At 55.9% G+C, this 20,222-nt stretch overlaps 2 protein-coding genes and 1 pseudogene across 2 annotated transcripts in view; 1 reads left to right on the forward strand and 2 right to left on the reverse strand.

The window, feature by feature from the left end:
* LOC102989450 (SMG9 nonsense mediated mRNA decay factor) overlaps positions 1–3,975 on the forward strand; it is a gene marked incomplete at its 5' end in the record, with an annotated part of 6,885 nt that extends 2,910 nt beyond the window's left edge. The window contains 5 exons of the mRNA XM_028486512.1: positions 762–868; positions 1,567–1,674; positions 1,846–1,974; positions 2,281–2,425; positions 3,463–3,975. Of these exons, the coding sequence (XP_028342313.1) occupies positions 762–868; positions 1,567–1,674; positions 1,846–1,974; positions 2,281–2,425; positions 3,463–3,541 (568 nt within the window). The remainder of the gene's footprint in view (positions 1–761; positions 869–1,566; positions 1,675–1,845; positions 1,975–2,280; positions 2,426–3,462) is intronic.
* Positions 3,976–5,792: 1,817 nt separating this feature from the next.
* LOC102974099 (interferon-inducible GTPase 5-like) lies at positions 5,793–8,765 on the reverse strand (annotated as a pseudogene).
* A 2,451-nt stretch (positions 8,766–11,216) lies between these two features.
* LOC102973823 (interferon-inducible GTPase 5-like) lies at positions 11,217–12,606 on the reverse strand. The gene is given in 5 exon segments (XM_024132430.1): positions 11,217–11,527; positions 11,530–11,885; positions 11,887–12,049; positions 12,052–12,414; positions 12,417–12,606. Coding segments are annotated over 5 exon segments (1,383 nt in total).
* Positions 12,607–20,222: the final 7,616 nt, after the last annotated feature.

A 20,222-nucleotide genomic window follows, 5' to 3' on the forward strand; every position in this document is an offset into this window, starting at 1 on the left:
CCAGAGGGAGGCCCGCATACCACAAAAAAAAAAAAAAAAAAAAAAAGATGCGCTGTCATGCCATGGAAGACAATGGAGGAGCCTCAAATGGATATTATTAAGTGAAAGAAGCCAATTTGAAAAGGCTTTATACTGTATGATTCCAACTCTGTGACGATCTGGAAAAGGCAAAACTATGGAGACCAGTAAAAATATCAGTGGCTGCCAGGGGTGGGAAGGGGAGGGAGGGGTGAATAGGTGGAGCAGAGAGGATTTTTAGGGCCCTGAAACTACTCGGTGTGATACAAATGGTGGATTTATGTGGTTTTTGTCAAAACCCATAGAACATACACCACCAGGAGAGAACCCTAACGTAAACCATGGACTTTGGGTGGTAGCGATGTGTCAATGGAGGATCACCAGAATGTTGCGAAGTGGGAAGGCTGTGTGTTTGGTGGGGGGAGGGGTCCATGGGAATTCTCTTTGCTTTCCACTCGGTTTTACTATGAACTTAAAACTCCTCTAAAAAATAAAGTATTTTTCTTGATGGCATAAACTCGTTGAAAAATACATACGTGTTGACATGGGTCCATGGATCAGTGTCTGAGAGGGTTGTCTCTGGGTTCCCTAAAACTGTGTGAGAAATATGGTGTGTGCGTGGCATTTTTCTGGTTGTGGCTGTAGCTTTAATCAGATCCGTGAAGGGAGCCCCCTCCTTCCCCAGGCCGTGGGATATGGGGGGGCCGGCGGCAGAGCACCAACCTGTCACCCCAAACCCCAAGGTTCCTCCAGACAGCAGAGATGGTGAAGCCCTCCACCCCGTCCCCCAGCCATGAGTCCAGCAGCTCGTCAGGCTCCGATGAAGGCACTGAGTACTACCCCCACCTGGGTGAGAGGCGTTCCTGGGGCTGCAGTGGTGGCCAGGGGAGAGTGGGGGGCGGAATCCGGGAGTACCCTGGGAGGAGGAGAGTCACAAAGGGTCAGCTGCCGTTTCCTCGGAGGGACCCCCTGGCCATCAGGGCGTGAGCCCCGAGTCCAGCTCCGGCCCCTCGATCAGAATGGGAGCCCCGTGGGGGCAGGACCCTGGTCTGCCTGCTTCTTGGTCCATGGCACAGGGCTCAGGGAGTGAGTGTGGAGTCGGCCCCCGTGGCGCCACGCACCCTGGTTGCCCCGCTTGGGCCCCTACACACGCATCCTGGGTCCGCTCTGTCCTTGCCCTGCTCTCTGACACACTGCTCTTCTGCAAAGATCCGGCTCATTTATGGCACCCCGGGCAGGGTCTTCCCTGCTTCCTCCACCTGGCCCAGCCCCTGGTCTTTCTGCCAGGCTCCTGACCGCGTGGCCGTCTTCCTCTTCTGCCTTTTGCGTCAGACTGGGGACTTCCTGAGGGCAGAAACCAGCTCTGACTCATTTCTCTGGGTCCCCAGGCTGCCCACCCAGCACAGGGCCTGGTACTAAAGGGAAGTTACTTATCATGTAAATGCAAGTGATCTGAACTCAGGGGCAGGGCCGGTCTTTGGTGTGAGAAGGGGAGGCCAAGTGGCGAGCGCGCGCGAGAGGAGCTGGGCTGTCTCCTCGCACCCGCAGTCTTCCTGCAGAACAAAGCTCGCCGGGAGGACTTCTGCCCTCGGAAGCTGCGGCAGATGCACCTGATGATTGACCAGCTCATGGCCCACTCCCACCTGCGATACAAGGGTGAGGGTCCCCCAGCCACCCCCCAAGCTGGCCAGTGGCCTCCTGGCTCCCAATCCAGTCCCATAGCCCTGGCCCCCAGACCGGTCCCCTGACCCCAGCTTGACCACCCTGCGCGTACCTCCCCTGGCCCTGCAGCACTGTGCCTGCAGCCTCACGGGTTCTCTCCGCCAGGTACGCTGTCCATGTTACAGTGCAACGTCTTCCCTGGGCTCCCACCCGACTTCCTGGACTCCGAGGTCAATCTGTTCCTGATGCCCTTCACGGACAGCGAGGCAGAGGGTGAAACCCCCGCAAGAGCAGGTACGGTTCCGCCTCGGGATCTGGTCCGTCGGGAGACGTGGCCCACCTGGTTAGAGGGAGACACAGGCTGCCCCGGTCTGGGGGTGACGGACCCGCCCTGGTCTGAGGGGAGGTTCAAGCCTGTCCCTGAGGTGCTCCGACCCTTCCGTAGGGGCATGTTTCCGAGTCACGGAAGGACGGGGGCGCCTGGGCCGGGGCTGAACTCAGAGGCGCTCCTGGCAGGCCAGGATGCTGCTGATGGGGAGGAAGGGCCTCTCTCGGGGGGCTGTCCCCCTTCCCCTCCCCTCCTAACTTCTGACTTTCCAGGACCCACTTCCAGCCCACTCTTCTCCCTGCTCCCTGGGTACCGAGGCCACCCCAGCTTCCAGTCCCTGGTGAGCAAGCTCCGGAGCCAAGTGATGTCCATGGCCCGGCCGCAGCTGTCACACACGATCCTCACCGAGAAGAACTGGTAAGAGCACTCGGCAGAGGAGGTCAGTGCGAGGGCCCCGCCTCGACCGTGTTGAGGGTCTCGGAGGTCTCTCCACGCCTCAGCTTCCCTTCCTGGAGCACTGATGAGTGCTACCGTCTTGTTGCCGTTCCATGTGATTTTGAATCCCAGTCGGCCAGGAGGGTGTAGATCTTGTCACCAGTTTTACTAGTGGCGAGGTTTAGGCTCAGAGAAAGGAAGTGTCACGTAGCAAGGTCATGCACTGTGGTTGGGTGTCACTTGACCGCAAGGAGTAGGGCCAGTGAGCCCAGTCAAGTTTAAAGATTTATTCTGAGGCCCTGAGTACGGAGAGCATAGCTGCGCCGGAGAGGAAAGCGGAAAGCTGTCGGGAACCACAGGAGCTGCGTTATCCAGGCCCCCCCCCCTCCCCCCAGTGGCCCCCTCCGCTGGGAGCCTCTGCCCCTGGCTTTCTCTACCTTCCTTCACAAAGCCCTGCCCTGCCTCCCCAGCCCCGACTCTACGTGGCTCTCTATGCCCAGAGCCCACAGCAGTGCTGCCACAGACACGGGGCTGCCTCATCTCATTTCCCAGAGAAACAGAAACTTGAGAAGTAGCTGCAGCTTGGCTCCCCTGGGTCTGTCTGCAGTGGGCTGTGGGCAGAAGGGGCGGGGAGTGCAGACACAGCAGGAAGCCACTGGGCGAGTGCAGGAGTGCAGGTCGGAGCTCTGCTTCTCTCTTTGGTCTAAACCAGGGCCCAGCGGGGAGGGGAGAATTTGGGAGGTGGGAGGGTAATGCAGCTGCTAGACATTTCTGATCATCACAAGACTCTGGAGGGATGTAGAGATAGACCCCTACCCACGAAGGCCAGCACTGAGTGGAGCGGGAAGCAGTTTGGGCCCAGAGGTGGGTGCTCGAGGACTTCAGCTTCACTTGCCCCGGGGGAGGTGAGGGGATCAGGCCACCTAGCATCGGCGTTGGCATCTTCCCTGTATCCCAGGCGTTACGGTCATGCGGGGGCCACAGCCAGGGCAGCTCTGACCGTTGACCTCCCCTTACAGGTTCCACTACGCCGCCCGGATCTGGGACGGGGTGAAAAAGTCCTCCGCCCTGGCAGAGTACAGCCGCCTGCTGGCCTGAGGCCAAGGGGAGGAATGTCTCGCAGAGAACCCCCTTCCGGGCCCCCAGTGGATGGCGAGGGGCACCCACGTCCTCCCCCCACGGGGCGGAGAGTGGCAGCAGGCCTGATGGACAAGGGACCGTGACTTCCTCACCCGGAGACACGGGGTGTCCAGGGCCAGTCCCCCATCCTCAAGGGAGCGTTGTTCAGGGGGTGACTTTGAGATCCCGCCCCCCAGCCTGGATGAGGTAGCCCATCATCAGCCCCCACAGGGACAGGCTGCGGGAGGAGCCTGAGTGGTCACCAGGAAGCCCAGGCTCTGTGTCGGCCTCCCTCTGCAGGGACAGGAGCAGCAGGCCCCTCTGCCCTGACTCCAGGCCCCTGCCTGGAAGGTGAGGCAGGGTCTGGGAGCTCTTTATGGGGGCAGATCTGGTGGCTGGAATAAAAACAGTCATGCAAGCCTGTTCTGGCACTCCTCTTCTTCCCCCTCCCCAGCGTGCTGTCCTGGGAATCCCCCCAGTTCTGGGTCCCAGCCCTTGGGGGCAGGTTAGCCATGGCCTCCCATTGGAGCCTGAATGAACTTCCCGTGGGCACATCCACTGTAGGTCAGAGAGTTGTCAGGGGTGGTTAAAGACCAGTCTTTGCTACGGAGGAAGCCTCTAGAAAGGGGTATTCTATTTCCTGGGGTGATATCAAGCCTCCCATCTCTGCGTGCCATGGCGAGGAAGGTACAGGGCCCTGGTTTTCTGCTCGGTTGAAGACGGTGCCTTCCGTTTGGTGAAATGCCTAGTTAAATGCAATGCCTAACTCAGTTCGTTAAAAAATAGAACACGTCCCTAGTTAAATACAATTAGTCAATATAGTATGCTGTCACTTGGTGTCCACAAGGGATTGGTTCCAGGACCCCCCATAGATACCAAAATCCTTGGATGCTCAAGTCCCGTATATTGAACAGCATAGTATTTGCATGTAATCTATGCACATCCTTCCATCTACTGTAAGTCATCTTCTAGACTGGTTAAAAAACCTAATCCACCAGTCAGTGCTATGTAAAGAGTTGTAAATACAATGTAAATGGTATGTAAATAGTTGCCAGCACTTGGAAAAGTCAAGTTTTACTTTTTGGAACTTTCTGGAATTTTTTTTTCAAATATTTTCAGTCCAAGGTTGGTTGAATACAGGGATGTGGAACCCTCGGATACAGAGGGCCAACTGTACTTCCCCTTAGTCAAAACAGGTTCTACCCTTGTTCAAATACTCATATGTTATCCTTACACATGATGTTACCCTACACACGGTGGCTTCCTTCCTCTCTAAACCTCCACTGCTCTTGCTGAGAAATGGTCCCTCCCTTTAATCCAGAACCTACCCTCAAATACACCATACAGTTCAATGTAGTACCTGTCCTCACCTGCTCAGTTAAATATGGTACATCATCCTAGTTTAGTGTTTCCCAAAGTATGTCTCCAGATTGGTCTGTTCACCACACCCTAATCGCAAACTAGTCCTGACCCTCAAATCGTACCACTCCACCCTTCAGTAAAGCAGTTGATTCCAGTCCAACCAGCTGATCCGGTCTGTCCACCACCCCCCATGCCACTTTGGTCTCCCTGGCTTCCCCCTGCCCTCTGGCATACCCTGTATACAGTCCTGGTGTCCAGGCCATGGGAATCCCGGGGTCTTTTGAGAAAAAAAGCACAGCTGAAGAGGGTAGAGTAGGGGTCAGTGAAGAAAGCAGTCAGGCCAGAGAAGGTCTGGCCAGAAGTGGGGAGTCTGCAGACCCCAGGTCTGGGAGGTACAAGGCCCAGGGCAGGCTCCGGCCCTGCCACCACCGGCTGAGACCGTAGGCAGGAGCCTCCCTTCATGACCCCCGAGGCCCTTGAGAGCTGTTCACTGCCCTCTTACGGAAATGCTTCTGCATCCTTTGCTGCCGTGCCCCGATCTGCGCAGACACCTTTCTGGCCGCTCTCTCCAGCCTGACAGCTGGCTCTTCTCTGCATTATCAGAACTTAGCACTCCCGTGTGCCGTTCCCTCCCCCTGCTTCCCAGGGGAGTGCTGGTTGGTGTGTGGGTTCGCCAGAGTAGGGAAGGTGGGGGCAATGCCAGCGAGAGCGTGAGACCCAGGGCACAGAAGCACGAGAGCACACGGGCACAGTCCAGGAAAGTTGCCGCTGAGTTTCTTCCTTCCCGTCCCCCAGTGCCACCCAGCCTGGGCACAGGTGGAGCCTGCGTGTTCCCAGCTCCTCACTGCCACCTCCAGCTGGCCCAGGCTCAGGGCTGGGATCCTCGACTGGATTTCTCTGGGCGCTTGTGTCCGGGGTTGTCGAGGGAGGCCTCAACCAGCGCGCTCTAGGTGTCCACGTCCAGGGAGGTGCGGAGCATCCGGTAAACAGTGGCGAAGGAGAGACCGCAGGCGGCCAGGGAGCACAGGATGGGCACGTTGAGGGGCTCCTGGCTGAACGCCGAGGCATCCCCGGAGGCCTGGCCCAGGAGTTCCGCCACCAGCGCCTCGGTGATCTTGGTCTTCGGGCCCTGTAGCGCCTCCAGGATCTTGGGCAGGGGCCGGGCCCGTCTGCTCCACCAACTTGATGAGGGATCCCTCGTCCAAGCCGAAGCTGCGGCGGTAGCCCTCCAGGGAGCAGGTGAGCGTGTGTGTACAGGTCGCAGGCCACTTCCGGCACGCCCGGCACGGGACTCGGGTTGGCCCCGCAGGCCACCACGGCCACCAGCCAGATGTGCTGCCGTAGCGAGGCCGCCTTCCGCTCCAGCATGGGCTTGGAGACGTTGGGCAGGACCACCAGGAACGCGTGCCACTTGTGGCTCTCTAGGCCCCTCACCATCGACTCCTCCAGCAGGCGGAAGGCGTACTTGCCCAACTCAAACACGGACAGCAGGAAGACCTTGGGGTCCTTGAGGCCCTCTGCTGCAGGAGACAAAAGCACTTTCAGTGGGTTTCTGCGCCGAGCAGACCCAGCTGTCCTGAGAGCTGCCTGGGTGCAAGCTGGGTCTGCACAGCGTGTGGCTTGAGACCGTCAGCCCTGGAGCGAGGCTGCCTGAGTTCAGATCCCAGCCTCGCTCCCTACGCCCTGTGTGGCATCAGGCTAGTTGCCAGACTTCTCTGGGCTTTCCTGTACCTAGCTGTAAAACCAAGGGATGATTGTAACCTACCTCCTAGGGATGGCATGGTGGTGAACTGAGCTGGTGAAAGTGGTGCGTGGCCTCTGGTGAGCCCTCAAGAAACGTTAGCTGCCGGCCACGACGCGTTGCCGGCATCCGCATGGGCATGGGTGGATAGCATTTGTGCTGCTCTAACTTGGCCAATACATAAGCCGGTACCTACCCTTTTTTTTCCCTAATGCAAGTGACTGGTCTCCATCACAGGTGACTGAAATGGCAGCCGTAAGCAGCATTTCACCATGGGGGCCGTGTGACCCTGGGTGACCCCTCACCCCACTGTGGTGGGCCTCGGTGGGAAGATGCAGGGGAAGGGGGAGGCAAGCCCGCAAGAATCCAGCCCCCCCCCAAAATAAATAAAAACTAAAAATTAAAAAAATAAATAAGGAAATAGATAGAAATTTCCTGGCAGTCCTGTGGTTAAGATCCTGCAAGACGCTCGGCCAAAAAAAAAAAAAGAGAGAATCCAGCCCTCCAGAGCCCGCCCCTCACCCTCCAGCCTCTGCACACAGTCGTCCCAGATCTGGATGAGCACCCTCTCCTCCGAGAAGGAGCTGGGGCGGCGGCTGCACGAGGCGGCGATGTCCACATCCACGTTGGAGTGGATGCAGTCTAGCGCTTGCCCTGCCGCCCCAGATCTCAAGAGAGCGGCGAAGCTCTCCAACGTAATGATGAGGAAGAAGTCGTACCGGCCCAGCAGCACCCGCTGGAGGTATTTGTCAGCCCGGAAGGCGTGTGCGCCTATGCCCGGCAGGTCCCAGATGACGATGTTGGGGTACTTGGGGTGTGGGTACGGCGTGGGGTCCACGGTCATTTCCACCACGCCCGTGCAGGCCGAGGTGGGGTCCTCGCCCCGCAGCCCCTGGATGGCGTTGACAAAGGTCGACTTGCCTGAGCCGGTTCCCCCGGTAACACCAATGTCCGGCCCGACGTTCTCCAGAGTATGACGCGTAGATTGTAACTTGGCGGCTACTGCTGGCAGGTCCCCTGCCTGTAAGGCCTCCTTCAGAGCCCTGGTGTCCTTCGAGAGCTCCAGTATCTTGGACTGGCTGAGGCATGATTGGAAGACTTTGCTTGCCATGGGCTGCCTGACCCCCAGCTCTCCGTTTTCAGGACTTGATGACCTTGGACAGGACAGGTAAGGGAGTGTTTTCACTCTGAGTTGCTCTCTCTTCTCTACATCCCTCAGCTTGCCTGAAGTATTTGCGGCATCACCAGTAATAGCAGTGAGAGTGTTACACGATGCCAGGCCCGGTGCTAAGTGCTTTATTTAAGTTCGCATTTATTCATCACCACCAGCTTCTCCTCCTGGAGTATCTCATCAAATCCTCAAAACAGCCAGAAAAGATTCCCTCCCTTCCTATCCACATTTGGCATTGAGACGATAGATCACTTGCCCAAGGCCTCCAGCTAATTCCTGGGGATACTGGGAATGGGGCTGAGGTCTTTTGGTCCTGGAATTCAAAGTCTTAAATTGGAGGGGGCTTTACCCTGCACCAGGCACTGGGATCAACCATAAAGGGCAGTGATTAAGAGCTGGAATCTTCATCATTGCTGGTAATCATAGATCAGGTTTATTTGATTTTTACTGTGGGCCAGCCACTGTTCTAACCATATACATGATTTCATCAAGTGCCCATTCTACAGAGCAGAAAACTGAGGCTCAGGGAGATAAAGGTCCCTTGCTAAATGTCTTACAGCCTGCACCAGAACCAGGATATGGGCCAGCTCCCTCTGATCCTTTTACCATACAAACCCCCCCAAATCTTTGCACAGCTAAGCCCCCGCTACGTGCCAAGACCTCTTTGGGTGCTGCATTTCCAGCACTAGCAAAAGAGACGGGTCTAGTGCATTTGTGGAAACATTACTCATCCTCGCTGCCTGGCTCCTGAGTACGTGCATGTGCTCGGGAACCACAGGGCACACCTAGGCAAGCCCCGTCCTGCCTCTAGGCCTCCGAGGCCTCACCGGTGTGATGGACGGGGCAGCCACGTTTACCTCCTGGGATCGCGTGACGGCGTCTAATCCCAGCCGTGCCAGGGACTTGCGGGGTGACATGGGGCAAGCCATATCCCCTCTGGAGCCTTTATTTTCCCCTCTGTGAGGGGGGTGGGTGGGTGGTGTCAGTTTCCTCACCTGTGGAGTGGAGAGATGACTCCTCAGAGCCCTCCCAGCTCTGCTGTTTTAGGAAGACTCGGGGTCTTACTGCTGGCGAGGTTCAGGAAGAGGCCAGCTTGGGAAGGGCTAGGAACATCGGGCTGAGCTTGATCTTTATCTGTGGGTAGCCATGGAAGGATTCTGAGCAGGGAAGGGAGGGGTCCGAGGTGGACATTAGAAAGAGCCCTCCTGGGAATACCCTGACGGTCCAGTGGTTAGGACTCCACGCTTTCACTGCCGAGGGCCTGGCTTCGATCCCTGGTTGGGGAACTAAGATCCTGCAAGCCATGTGGCGTGGCCAATAAATAAATAAATAATAAAAATAATTTTAAAACGAGCCCTCCGTGGCCTTACGGTGCACGAGACTAGGGCCTGGGAGACAAGGTGAGGGGCTGGGGCAGGACCTAGGTGGGGAGGGGGAGCCCTCAGCTGGAACAGGGGCTGGGGGTTGAGATGGGAGGTGGGAAAGGGAAAGATGGAGGCAGAAGGGACAGGACGAGGCCACCAGTTGGAAGCAGGAGACAAAAGTCACCCAGGCTGTCTCTCTTAACCTTAGGCCCAGTGTGGTGAGTGCAGGCCTGACCTTTCCATCTCAGCCACTTGGGGTCGGTGAGTCCTGTGCTTAGGATGATGTCTGAGGGTCCACAGGTATAGGGATGTGGGCTGTGTTTTTGAGAATGGATTTGGAAGGGACCTTCTTTCTTGTGCATCTAAGGGGTCTGGGATATCCCTACCATGGTCCCTCGCACCTCCTTTGGTGCCAAAAGGTCCACGTGAACCCCCAAGTAGTCCTTGCAGAGCCAATGGGAGGCCTTCTGGGAAGAGGGGAATCTTTTGCAAAGCACAGAGCTCTTCAGCAAAGAAAATTGGCACCGACATTAATCCTCCAGGTAAAAGTGGACCCTGTTAGTCTGTTTCCCAGAGTCAGGGGTAATTTGAGGCCCCCAGATGAGGCTAGAACCATCACCCGGTCCTGGAACACTCTCAGGGAGTATTAGTGAGGCCACCTTCACAGCACCAGAGCTGCCTTCTGAATTCCTAGAAACTCGCCCTTCTCTGCACCTAAATCCCACCTTTCCCTGACCCTCATCCAAGCCCACAGATGCTCTTGGGGCAACCCCTGTCCTGTCCAAGCCCCCCAGTCTGGTGGTTCGTTTTTAAACATGCATGACCCTTGACCTGGCATGTGAGTTTGGCTTTGAGCAGATAAGGGTGTCAGATTCACTTCTGCATCCAGCCAAAGAGCCAAGCACAGAGCCAGAGGATGTGCCGACCAGTTGGGCTCCCAGGGTCTCCTGGGCCAGGCTAATACCGTCACTCAGTGTGTTACACACCCTCTGTCGTTCAAAGCCTCGCGCAGAAATCCCAACAGGCGGCCTCACTGTCAGACCCGTGGCCTTTCAGCACCATCCCCAACATCTGCGCCCAGCCACGCAGCCACGCACACACAGACCCGGAACCCCGGTCTCAGCCAACTATTCACGATCTTAGACCACAGCATCCAAATCACAGAGACGTACCCAGGTTCCTCCCAATCACAGATACACCAGCAAGCTCACCGCCGCACACATCCACACGCGGACCCACTCACCATCTTCCTGAAACGAGACTCGTTCTAGGCTGCCCGTTGCGCCCCTGCCTCTTCGCTCCTCGCATGCTCACAGAATTGCCCACCTGCCCTCTCACCACCTCCGCTCTCATTCTGCTCCCCCAGGTTCTCCACGGTTCCCCGTGGCCACCCGGCCTCCCCTCTCCCTGCCACCCAGCCCCCACCTCCCTGCCACCCAGCCCCCACCTCCCTGCCACCCGGCCCCCCCCCTCCCTGCCACCCGGCCCCACCGTCACTCACAGGCAGCAGGGCTGGCCCAGGAAGTCCCGTCTCCCCCTCCTCTGTTTAACCCAGTTGCTAGGCACCATCGTGCCGACCCGGGCACGCGTTGGCCGCCCCTCCCCGACCAGAGCAGGCCTTTGGGACTCTGGGGTTCTCAGAAAGGGACATGAGATTGCAGGCCCCAGTGCCCACTCAGTGCCACCCACGCAAGTTGACACTGGGCTCCTGTCTTGGATCCAGGCCGGGCTGTCCTGTCGCCCCCAAATCCCTCATGGTCACTTGGGGACCAGGGAGAGAGAGACTATTAAACAGCCCTGACCCCCCGTCCATACCTTGAACCTCTCCCTCCCAAGATCAGTTCCTATCCCAGGTTCGGGACTTGGACTTGGGCCCACCTGCCACCCCCAGCCCTCCACACCCCGCCCCTCAGCAACTGCAGCTCTCATTTTCACCACATCAGCCTTTTTTGTTTGGTTGGTTGGTTTCGATAGGGCTTGGTTGGTGGGTGAGGCAGGGGGCTGGGGGCTGCACTTTCATTCGTCTTCCGACAAATCTCGCTTCTTCCAGCTGTCGAGAATGTACTTGAGGAGGAGGCCGAGCTTCTGGCAGGTCGAGAGCCGGCCTTCCTCGCCGCTCCCCTCCCCGGATTCCCGCTTTTCCACCCCGTTGTCACCAGCCGCCTGCAGGCTGACCTCAGGCTGGGACCCCTCCTCCTCCAAGGCCTTGACGCGGACCTGCTGGGCATCCTCGGCCATCTCGTTGAGGCAGCCCCGGAGCATGGTGTAGACGACGGTGCCGAAGCTGATGCCCCCCCCCCCCCGCCCCGCCACCAGCGTTCCAAACAGGGGATGCCCTTCTCAAAGGCCCGGGCCACCCGCACGGCACCGTCGGACGACTGGGAGCAGAGCCGCAGGACGGTCTCGGGCGAGACCTCGTGGGCCAGCGGGGAGAGGATGACCGAGCGCAGGTCGCCTGCCTGTTTGCCCACCTGCTCGGCCAGCTTGGCTAGCGAGTCGTCGTCCAGGCCGCAGCTGCGGTGGTACCCACGCAGCGAGCGGATGGGCAGCGCATCCTCGTAGGCGGCCGCCGGCCGGGGCCCGGGCAGAGCCTGGATGACACCCAACACCAGGGCCGTCTTGAGCACCTGCTCCCGGAGCGTGTCCTTCTTCTTCCGCAGGGCCTCCAGCGAGGTGTCGGGCAGCGTGGCGACGGGGCGCGGGCAGATCGTGCTCCCGGGTGGACACGAGCAGCGGGAAGTCGCAGCGCGCGGGCGAGAGGTTGGACCCGAGGAAGACGCGCGGGTCGTTCACGCCGGCCCCACGCAGCCGCTCGGCGCAGTGCTCGCGGATCTCCTGCAGGACGGCCGGCTGAAGCCCGAGGGCGGCTGGGCGCGCGGGGCCGCCAGGTCCTCGTCCACCTCGGTGCGCACGAAGTAGAACTGTTTGCCCTGGCGCAGGATCTCGGAGGCCGGGCGGGTGTGCACGGCGCCGCAGCGGCGCGGGGAGACCAGCGGGAAGAAATCATAGCGGCCGAAGTCCACCTGCTTCAGGTACTTGTCGGCCCGGCAGCCTGGAGAGCCGGCCCCCGGCAGGTCCCACAGAGTCACGTCTGGAAACTGCGGGTGCGGGTAGGGCGAGGGCTGCATCGTGGCCTCTATGACGCCAGGGAGGGCCGCGCCGGGGTCCTCGGCGCCCAGGCCGCGGAGGGCGTTAACGAGGGACGGCTTGCCTCCCCGGACTCGCCTGTGACGCCCGCCTCCAGCCGGGTGCTCTCGGAAGACGCCAGCTACGCCCGGAGGCAGGAGGCGGCCTGGGGGATGTCACCCGACTCGAAGGCGGTGCGCAGGGCCTCCAGCTCTTCCTTGGCCATGAGGATGGTGTTCTCCTCCTCCCCGGGCACCGCTGGCGACTTCGAAGTAGCCATGGTGACCGGCGGTTCAGAGGGCGCGGGGCCTGGGGGAGAGTCTCGGACGGACGGACGGACGCGGGATCCTCAGCGTCTGCCGGGGAGCGGGGAGAAGGGAGCCGTTCACACCTCCCGGACCTTGGCGTGGGGCAGGGAGAGAGACCCACCGAGGATGTAAAGGGAGTCCCCCTGGAGCCCCGCAACCCTCTCCTTCTCAAAAACCCGGGGTACGTTTTGGACACGAGGTAGGGGACTTTGGAGTTTGTTAGGCCCAGGCTCCCATCCCATCTCTGCCACTGACTTGCTGTGTGACCTAGGGCAAAACGAGGCACCTCTCTGAGCCTGTTTGCTCCTCCGCTTAATGGGTGTGATGACTGACCTGCCTGCTGAGGGGCTGAAGAGTCTTTGCGATAACCTAGGAACTCGGACCGTTTTATGGGCAGCTTGAGACCCATGCAGTCACACGGGGCCCCACGCTTAAAAGGCCCAGCTCTTTGCTTAATACTCTGATGACACTGACGAAAGTTGTAACTATTTGAAGCAGGGGCCCTGCATTTTCATTTTGCACTGGGCCCCGAAATTTCCTTAGCCAGACCTGCAACGGAAGGGGCTTCAGCCCAGCTCCTGCCGACCAGGCGAAGAGAGCAGCTGCTCTCCTGCTGCTTCTACTGTCATCGGAAGCAGCGTGAACTGATGGCCAAGGGGACCCAGACCCTGGAGCCACACCGCCTGGGATCCAATCCGGGCCCTACCACATACTGGCTGAGAGATTTGGGGCAAGTTCCTTAGCTCTGCCTCACGTTCCTCATCTTACACATGAGGATCATAACGATCGTAATAGCAAACCACCTCCTAGGGCTGTTGAAAATGAAATGAGTTCGTACAAATAAAGCACTTAAAATAGTGCCCGGGGAATTCCCTGGTGGTCCAGTGGTCAGAACTCTGTGCTTCCACTGCTGGGGCCAGGGTTCGATCCCTGGTCGGGGAACTGAGATTCCAAAAGCCTCGAGGTGTGGCCAAAAATAAAATAAAATAATAATAAAATAGTGCCCGACCCAGAGCAGGTGGTCTGCGTTATCAGCATCATCGTCGTTGTTCTGATCATTATTAATATTCTGAGCTGTGTGACGTCCCTGCCCTCTCTGAGCCTCACCTGCAGCATCTGCACCATGGAAGATAACCTTGCCCACCTCCCAGGGCTGCTGTGACCATCGTGAGCCCCATCATCTGTCTTTCTCTTGGCCATCTTTGAAGACATTCTTGGGTGCAGCTGGGCATGGGGGGGTGGTGCCCCCCACACTGGGTGTCTCATTAAACACCCAGCCCTGTTTGGCAGGCCTTGCTAGGCCAAGTCCCCTCCCACCTCCCAGAGCCCGTCATGATGGTCTCTCCTGTGATCCCATCCTCCTCACCTTGGAGCTTCCCTGGCCTCCCTTTTCCCAGTCACACGCTCTTCTTGTCCATCACCTCTAAAATACACCTCCTCATCGACTAAGACTCTTCAGAGAACCCTGGGAGAGACGCTCAGGTCAGGGATCACTGCCCCCATCGGACGGAGACGGACTGAGGCTCAGACTAGACAAGGGATGTCCCCGCTCAGGGGCATAGCCGGGACTCAAACCCAGGTCCCTCTGAAGAGCTGCTCTCCCTTCAACCACACGTCTTTGCCTCCCCCCTCTCTCCTCGGCTGCCCCTGTCCCCAGCCGCACCCAACCTCCTACAGAAGACCGCCCTTATTCCACTGTTCCCTACAGGTCTGGGGCAGCCCAGGTGGGGGCATTTCCCCCAGGCTATACCCAGTCCCTCCTGTGCCCTGTCCCCTTAACCCGTCCCAGGGCATGGCCTGGGTAGAGGAGAGGGGGATCCTGGGACAGGTCCCAATGCAAGGGGCGGACAGGCCAGTGGCCACTGGGGTGGGCTTAGGGTTGAGGGAGCTGGGACTGGGACTGGACAGGGCCCAGCTGGAGAGCCCTGCCCTTGGGGGACTCACCTGCCCTGCAGACTCTCTCTCCCCTCTCACTCTCCCCGCTGGTGGGGCCTCGCCCCGGTTAGCACAAGGTCAGGGCCCGTTGCTAGGACCCATTATAATAGCCAACCGCAGCTTATTGGTCAGCCAGCCCTGGTACAATAATGTGAGGGTGATGTCAGAGGGTGGGGTCCCATGGTGGGCCCGGACCCCACCCCCCAGCTGCTCGTGGGGCCACCACTCCACCACACAAACACAGAGACCAAGAGATGAAAAAATATTCTCAGAAATTCCCAGGCAGCAGACACACAGACTAAGTTTCCTCCCCAGAATCCTCAGCCACGCAACCCTGGCCCGAAAGGGAAAGGAAAGACACAGACCCTCAAATACAGAGTCATTGCAGAAAAGCCAAACGCAGGCAAACGTACAGATATAACAGCCACGCAAGCAACACACATTGAGGCACACACAGACTTGCAGACCGGAAGAGCCACAATTACACACGCAGACAATATATACAGATGGCATCCCCTGAAACCCACCACATCCATTCATTCTGCTTCAGCTCCTAGTCCGTGTGACCAGCCATGATCCGGGGCCCCAGAAGTACATCAGGCTAGGCTTGGCCCTTGGAGGCTCCAGGTTGGAGGAAAGGGGGATGATAGCAGCCCAGGGTGACTGTGGGCCAAGACAGCTGCCGGGCACCTGCACAAATGCATCGAATGCGGGCTGGCACGCTGCCAGGGGCGCTTCTCCCAGCTCCTGAGAGCGCCAGCCAGAGAGAGGCTGAACCCATGCCTGTCTGCCAAGTCTCCTCTGCTCTCTTCATTCATCAAACATTCAGCACCTCTCCAGGCCTCTTCCTGGGCTGGGTGCTGGGAACGCAGCAATGACCAAGACAGCCCCGGGCTCTGTCCCCACAGGAATCATAGTCCAGTGGCGGAGTCAGATCCATCCCCAGACAGTGATGGCCCAGACGGGGCCAGACTGGGATGGGGGACCCCAGAGGACTGTGGGAGTACCAAGGGGCCGCCTGACCCAGCTCAGGATTCAAGGAGGGCTTCCTGGAGGAAGAGGCATCTGAGCTGAGGTCTGAAGGATGAGTAGGAGTGAGCCAGGTCGCCTGCTAGGGAGTTGCATCCGGGCTAAGGAACCGACCTATGCAAAGACGCTAAGCTGAGAGGGAGCTCTCATTTGCCCCGTAATTCACTCAGTTATTTGGCCATCCCACAAACGTTTGTTTAGACCTGGCCAGTCCCTGTGCTGGTCCAGTGGTGTGACTCACACTCATCCCGGCTCCTACACACCTCTGGGGCTGGTGGGTGCGCTGACTTGCTCACACACTAAGGCTGAGTGTTCACTTACTGGCATTTATGATGCGCCAGGTGTGTGTGAAGCCCGTCAGATGACGTAACTCATTTAACCTGGTCTAGAATTCTGTTCTCCCGCCTGGAAAAAAAAAGAATATATATATATACGTATACATATGTATAACTGAGCCACTTTGCTGTACAGCAGAAATTAATGCAACATTGTAAATCAACTCTACTTCAATTAAAACTTTTTAAAAAATCAAACAAAAATGAACAAAAAAACTTTACTGCTAAAAACTGCTGACCATCAAAAAAAAGAAAAGGCAGCTCCATGATCACACCCAGGCAGTGGCAGCTACATCACAATGGCTGCCTGGCTGTAAAGCGCCATCGACTGTGACTCTTCTTGATTTCAGAATTGCTAAAATGCAGGGGGGAGGAAAGGGGTGCATCTTAGAATCGACGAAGGTGTTTCCTGAGCGTTCGTGCTGCGTCTGCCAGTCCGGGAACACAGCGATGACGCAGATGGTATTTCCCGCAGGGAGGAAGTTTGTTCAATATACGTTTACTATGGGCCAAGGCCCATTGGTTGATGTTCGGGACCCAGCAGTGGCCAAGACAGCCCCAGTCCCGTCCCCACAGGACTCAGAGTCCCGTGGGGAGCACAGACCCACGCCCTAACCGTGACAACCCACAGTGGGTGAGGTGGGGATGGAATGGCCCAGAGGGCTGCCAGAGCCAGGGAATGCCTGACCCAGCAGCGTGTTGAGGTGCCAAGTCAGCGAAGGGTTTTTGGAGAAAGTTACTCACTCAGCACACGTTCTCTGAACACCTGCTGTGTGCCAGGCCCTGTGTTGGTCAAGGCTGGAGACACAGCCAGGACTAAGATGGTCCCTGGTCCTTCCTTCCTGAAGCTCCTGGTCCTCTGCCTCCTCTTCCTCCTCCCATTTCTCCTTCCCACTTCTCATCCTCCTTTCCTCTTTGTCCTTTCTCTGTGTGCCTCTGAAAACTCCTAAAGCACCGCCTTAGAAATATCTACACATTATGACCTTCACCTTCCTGCCCTTTGCCATCATCCTGGGGAAAGTTGAAGCTCGTCCCCAGGGATTCATTCATTCATTCATTCATTCATTCAAATACGTATTGGCTGTCTTCTGGATCTGGACACAGTTCTGGGCACTGACACACTGGTGAACAAGATACAGATGGCCTTTGCCCTCATGGACCTTCTATTTTTGGAAAGATATAGGTAATAAACAAAAATAAGGTAGTGTCCGATAGTGATAAGAAAAAAGAAGAACAAGATAGCAAGGGTACAGGATGGGGTGGAGGGTTGGTAGATCACCTCTAACTATGGCTGCCAACAATTTCTGCCATCTCCTTAGACACATGCCACTCTTCCCATCAAGAGGGGGAGTCTCTGTCCTTTCCAGGATCTGAGCTGGCCTTATGACTTGCTTTGATCAACAGAATGTAGCAGAAATGACATTCTGGGATTTCTAGGCCCAGGCTTTAAGAGGGAAGCTTCTGCTTTCTCCTTCTCAGAGCCCTGAGCTACCATATAGAGGTCCTGCTACCCTGCTGTAGCGACCCCATGGAGAAACAGAGACCACATGGAGATGAGCCTGAAGCCATCTAGGCTGTTCCAGCCCCAGCTGAGCTCCAGCTGAATGCACAGGAGTGAACAGGAGTCACCCTAGCCGATACCATGTGGAAGTAAAAGAACCATCCAGCTGAGCCCAGCCAACCCTCAGACTTGTGAGAAATATTAAATCATTGTTTTACGCCACTAAATAGCCAAATGATTTGGGAGAGGGAGTGTGCTATTTTTGATAGAGTGGACTGGGAAGTCGAGTCTAAAAAGGTAACATTCTTCTGTCTTAATAAAGTAAGGAAACAAGCCATGTGGACATTAGGAGGAAGAGCATTCCAGGCAGAGGGCATGGACGTGCAAAGGTCCTGAGGCAGAAGTGAGCCTGATGTGTCTGGGGAGAATCATGGTGGCTGGTGTGGCTGGAGCAGAGTGACAAGGGAGGGAGTTCTAGGACATGAGGTCTGAGAGGTGATCAGGGCCCAGATCTCATGCTAGGCGGTGAGGATTTATATACCTTTTACCTGTGGGGGAATCCAAGGCTTTTGGGGGGATGTCAAGAGGGGGCCAGAAATGAGGTGGGGGATCCTTCTGCACTCAGTGACACAGTTTGGTCAGAACTAGTCAGGACTAGGGTCAATAAGCTGGCACTGGGTGCAAAATTTAAAGGGGTGCCAAAAAACTCAGTTATCAAGATAAATGATATTTTTACTGCAATACTTTTTTAAAAAAATTTATTAATTTTTCATAAATTTATTTATTTATTTTTGGCTGCGTTGGGTCTTCATTGCTGCGCACAGGCTTTCTCTCATTGCAGCAAGCGGGGGCTACTCTTCGTTGCAGTGCATGGGCTTCTCATTGCGGTGGTTTCTCTTGTTGCGGAGCACGGGCTCTAGGCGCACGGGCTTCAGTAGTTGTGGCACGTGGGCTCAGTACTTGTGGCTCGCGAGCTCTAGAGTGCAGGCTCAGTAGTTGTGGTGCACGGGCTTAGTTGCTCCGTGGCATATGGGATCTCCCCAGACCAGGGCTCGAACCCATGTCCCCCTGAATTGGCAGGCAGATTCTTAACCACTGTGCCGCCAGGGAATCCCTCTTCACAGCTTCTTGACTCCAATTTTGAGTTAGGTTTCCTTAACACATTTTCACATTTCCTCCTTTTGATCACGATCTTTCTCTGAAAGCACAGCTGATCAAAAGTTGGGTCATCTGTTCCTTATTAGAATAATTTTTGTCCTTCAGTACCAGGAAGGACCTTTCCTGGGTGTCACGTCCAACATCAGAAGGAAAGTGCATATTGATCAGAAACCATTTGAGGCCACATTTGAGTAACAAGGAAGATAGAAGGGGTGACTCTCAGGCATTCTCACTCTAAAAGATCATACCTAAGCTTATAAACATTAAAATTCACTGCATAGCACCGAGCCAACATTATTCTATTTGGTGCATTGTTTCTGCAGAGGTTTGACAGGCAACAGATGTAAAGTTTAAAAATAATTGTTCAAAGCAGAATTTAAAGCAGTATAACAAGTCCAGTTTGTATTATCATCCTGAACCATGAACCCAGACCTGAGGGTAGTCAACTGAACAAGTTAAAGGACCATGGACAGTCAGGTGAAATTTGTTGTAACCAATGCACTTGTTCCCTGATCTTGTGTAACTGAGTTTCTACTTCTCCAGAGACATTTATTCATGTGAAAAAGGTACTTGCTATTGCATAGATGCCTCTTTCTTCAGCAGGTAGGTAATCAAGGGCTATGTGATTGTCCGAAACTATTTTAGTTAACAAGTCAGGTAATGGTTGTTGGGTTGCTATTGCTTTGGCTGTGGAATTGGCCAGTTTTCCTAATGTTAGGGAGACATTTCTGATCATACGTTTATTGGCACTAAATCCAACTCAAGGGAGAAAGGCTCTCCCTATGGAGGCAACCCCAGAGGCATGTGTGTCTCCAAGTTGTTCACGCCTGAATCTGTGGCTCAGGACTGGAAAGGTGACAGCCACGGAGGCCAATAAAATTTTAATGGTCTCTAGACCAAACAGGGAGTTTTATTCTTGTTATTCTTTCCTTATGTCCATTTCTTTACACAGAGCCTGGACAAAAATTTCCCCATGTTTGGGTTTAACAAGAGAAAGGGAGATGGACCAGGGGGGTCTCTAGAATCACGGACAGATCAGAGTTTTTGATGGCAAATCCAGCAGTCTGAAAAGTTATCCCCCTTAATGATGGCCTGAGAGAAATGGATGATGGCGTTATCTTTCCAGACCAATACCAGAGTAAAGGAAAGAAAAGGGAAGAAGAATGGAAGTGTTTTATATTTCGCTAAAGTAAGAAGTCTTTATCCGGCATCTTGGGAGGAAGCAGTCTACCTCAATGTCAGCTACATCTCTTCCTAGTCAATTTGATTTGGAGGTCTCTGGCATTTGTACAGGATTGGATGCCAGTCAGAGCCTTTTTCAGCTGTGAGATGTATATCCAAGTTTCAAGTCCCTGAAGTTTGGCTGCTATCCAGGTAATGTGGAAGATATGGTTAGTCTCTTCCAAGGAGACCCAAGGGCAGTCTTTCTTCTTACTGACTGAAACATTAGTTTGGAGATTCATAGCCAGATATTTGACGATACTAGAAGAATTCAGGATCCAGTCCGGTTTACAGGTATATAACAAAATCTCAGAGACTATTAACAGGATTGAAATATAGACAGATTTCTCTCTCTACAACTGCCGCCATTTTAATCAAAGATACACAGTAAAACTAAATTTATTTGCAT

The sequence above is a fragment of the Physeter macrocephalus genome, unplaced genomic scaffold (genome assembly GCF_002837175.3).
Source record: "Physeter macrocephalus isolate SW-GA unplaced genomic scaffold, ASM283717v5 random_1464, whole genome shotgun sequence".
Lineage (NCBI taxonomy): Eukaryota > Metazoa > Chordata > Mammalia > Artiodactyla > Physeteridae > Physeter > Physeter macrocephalus.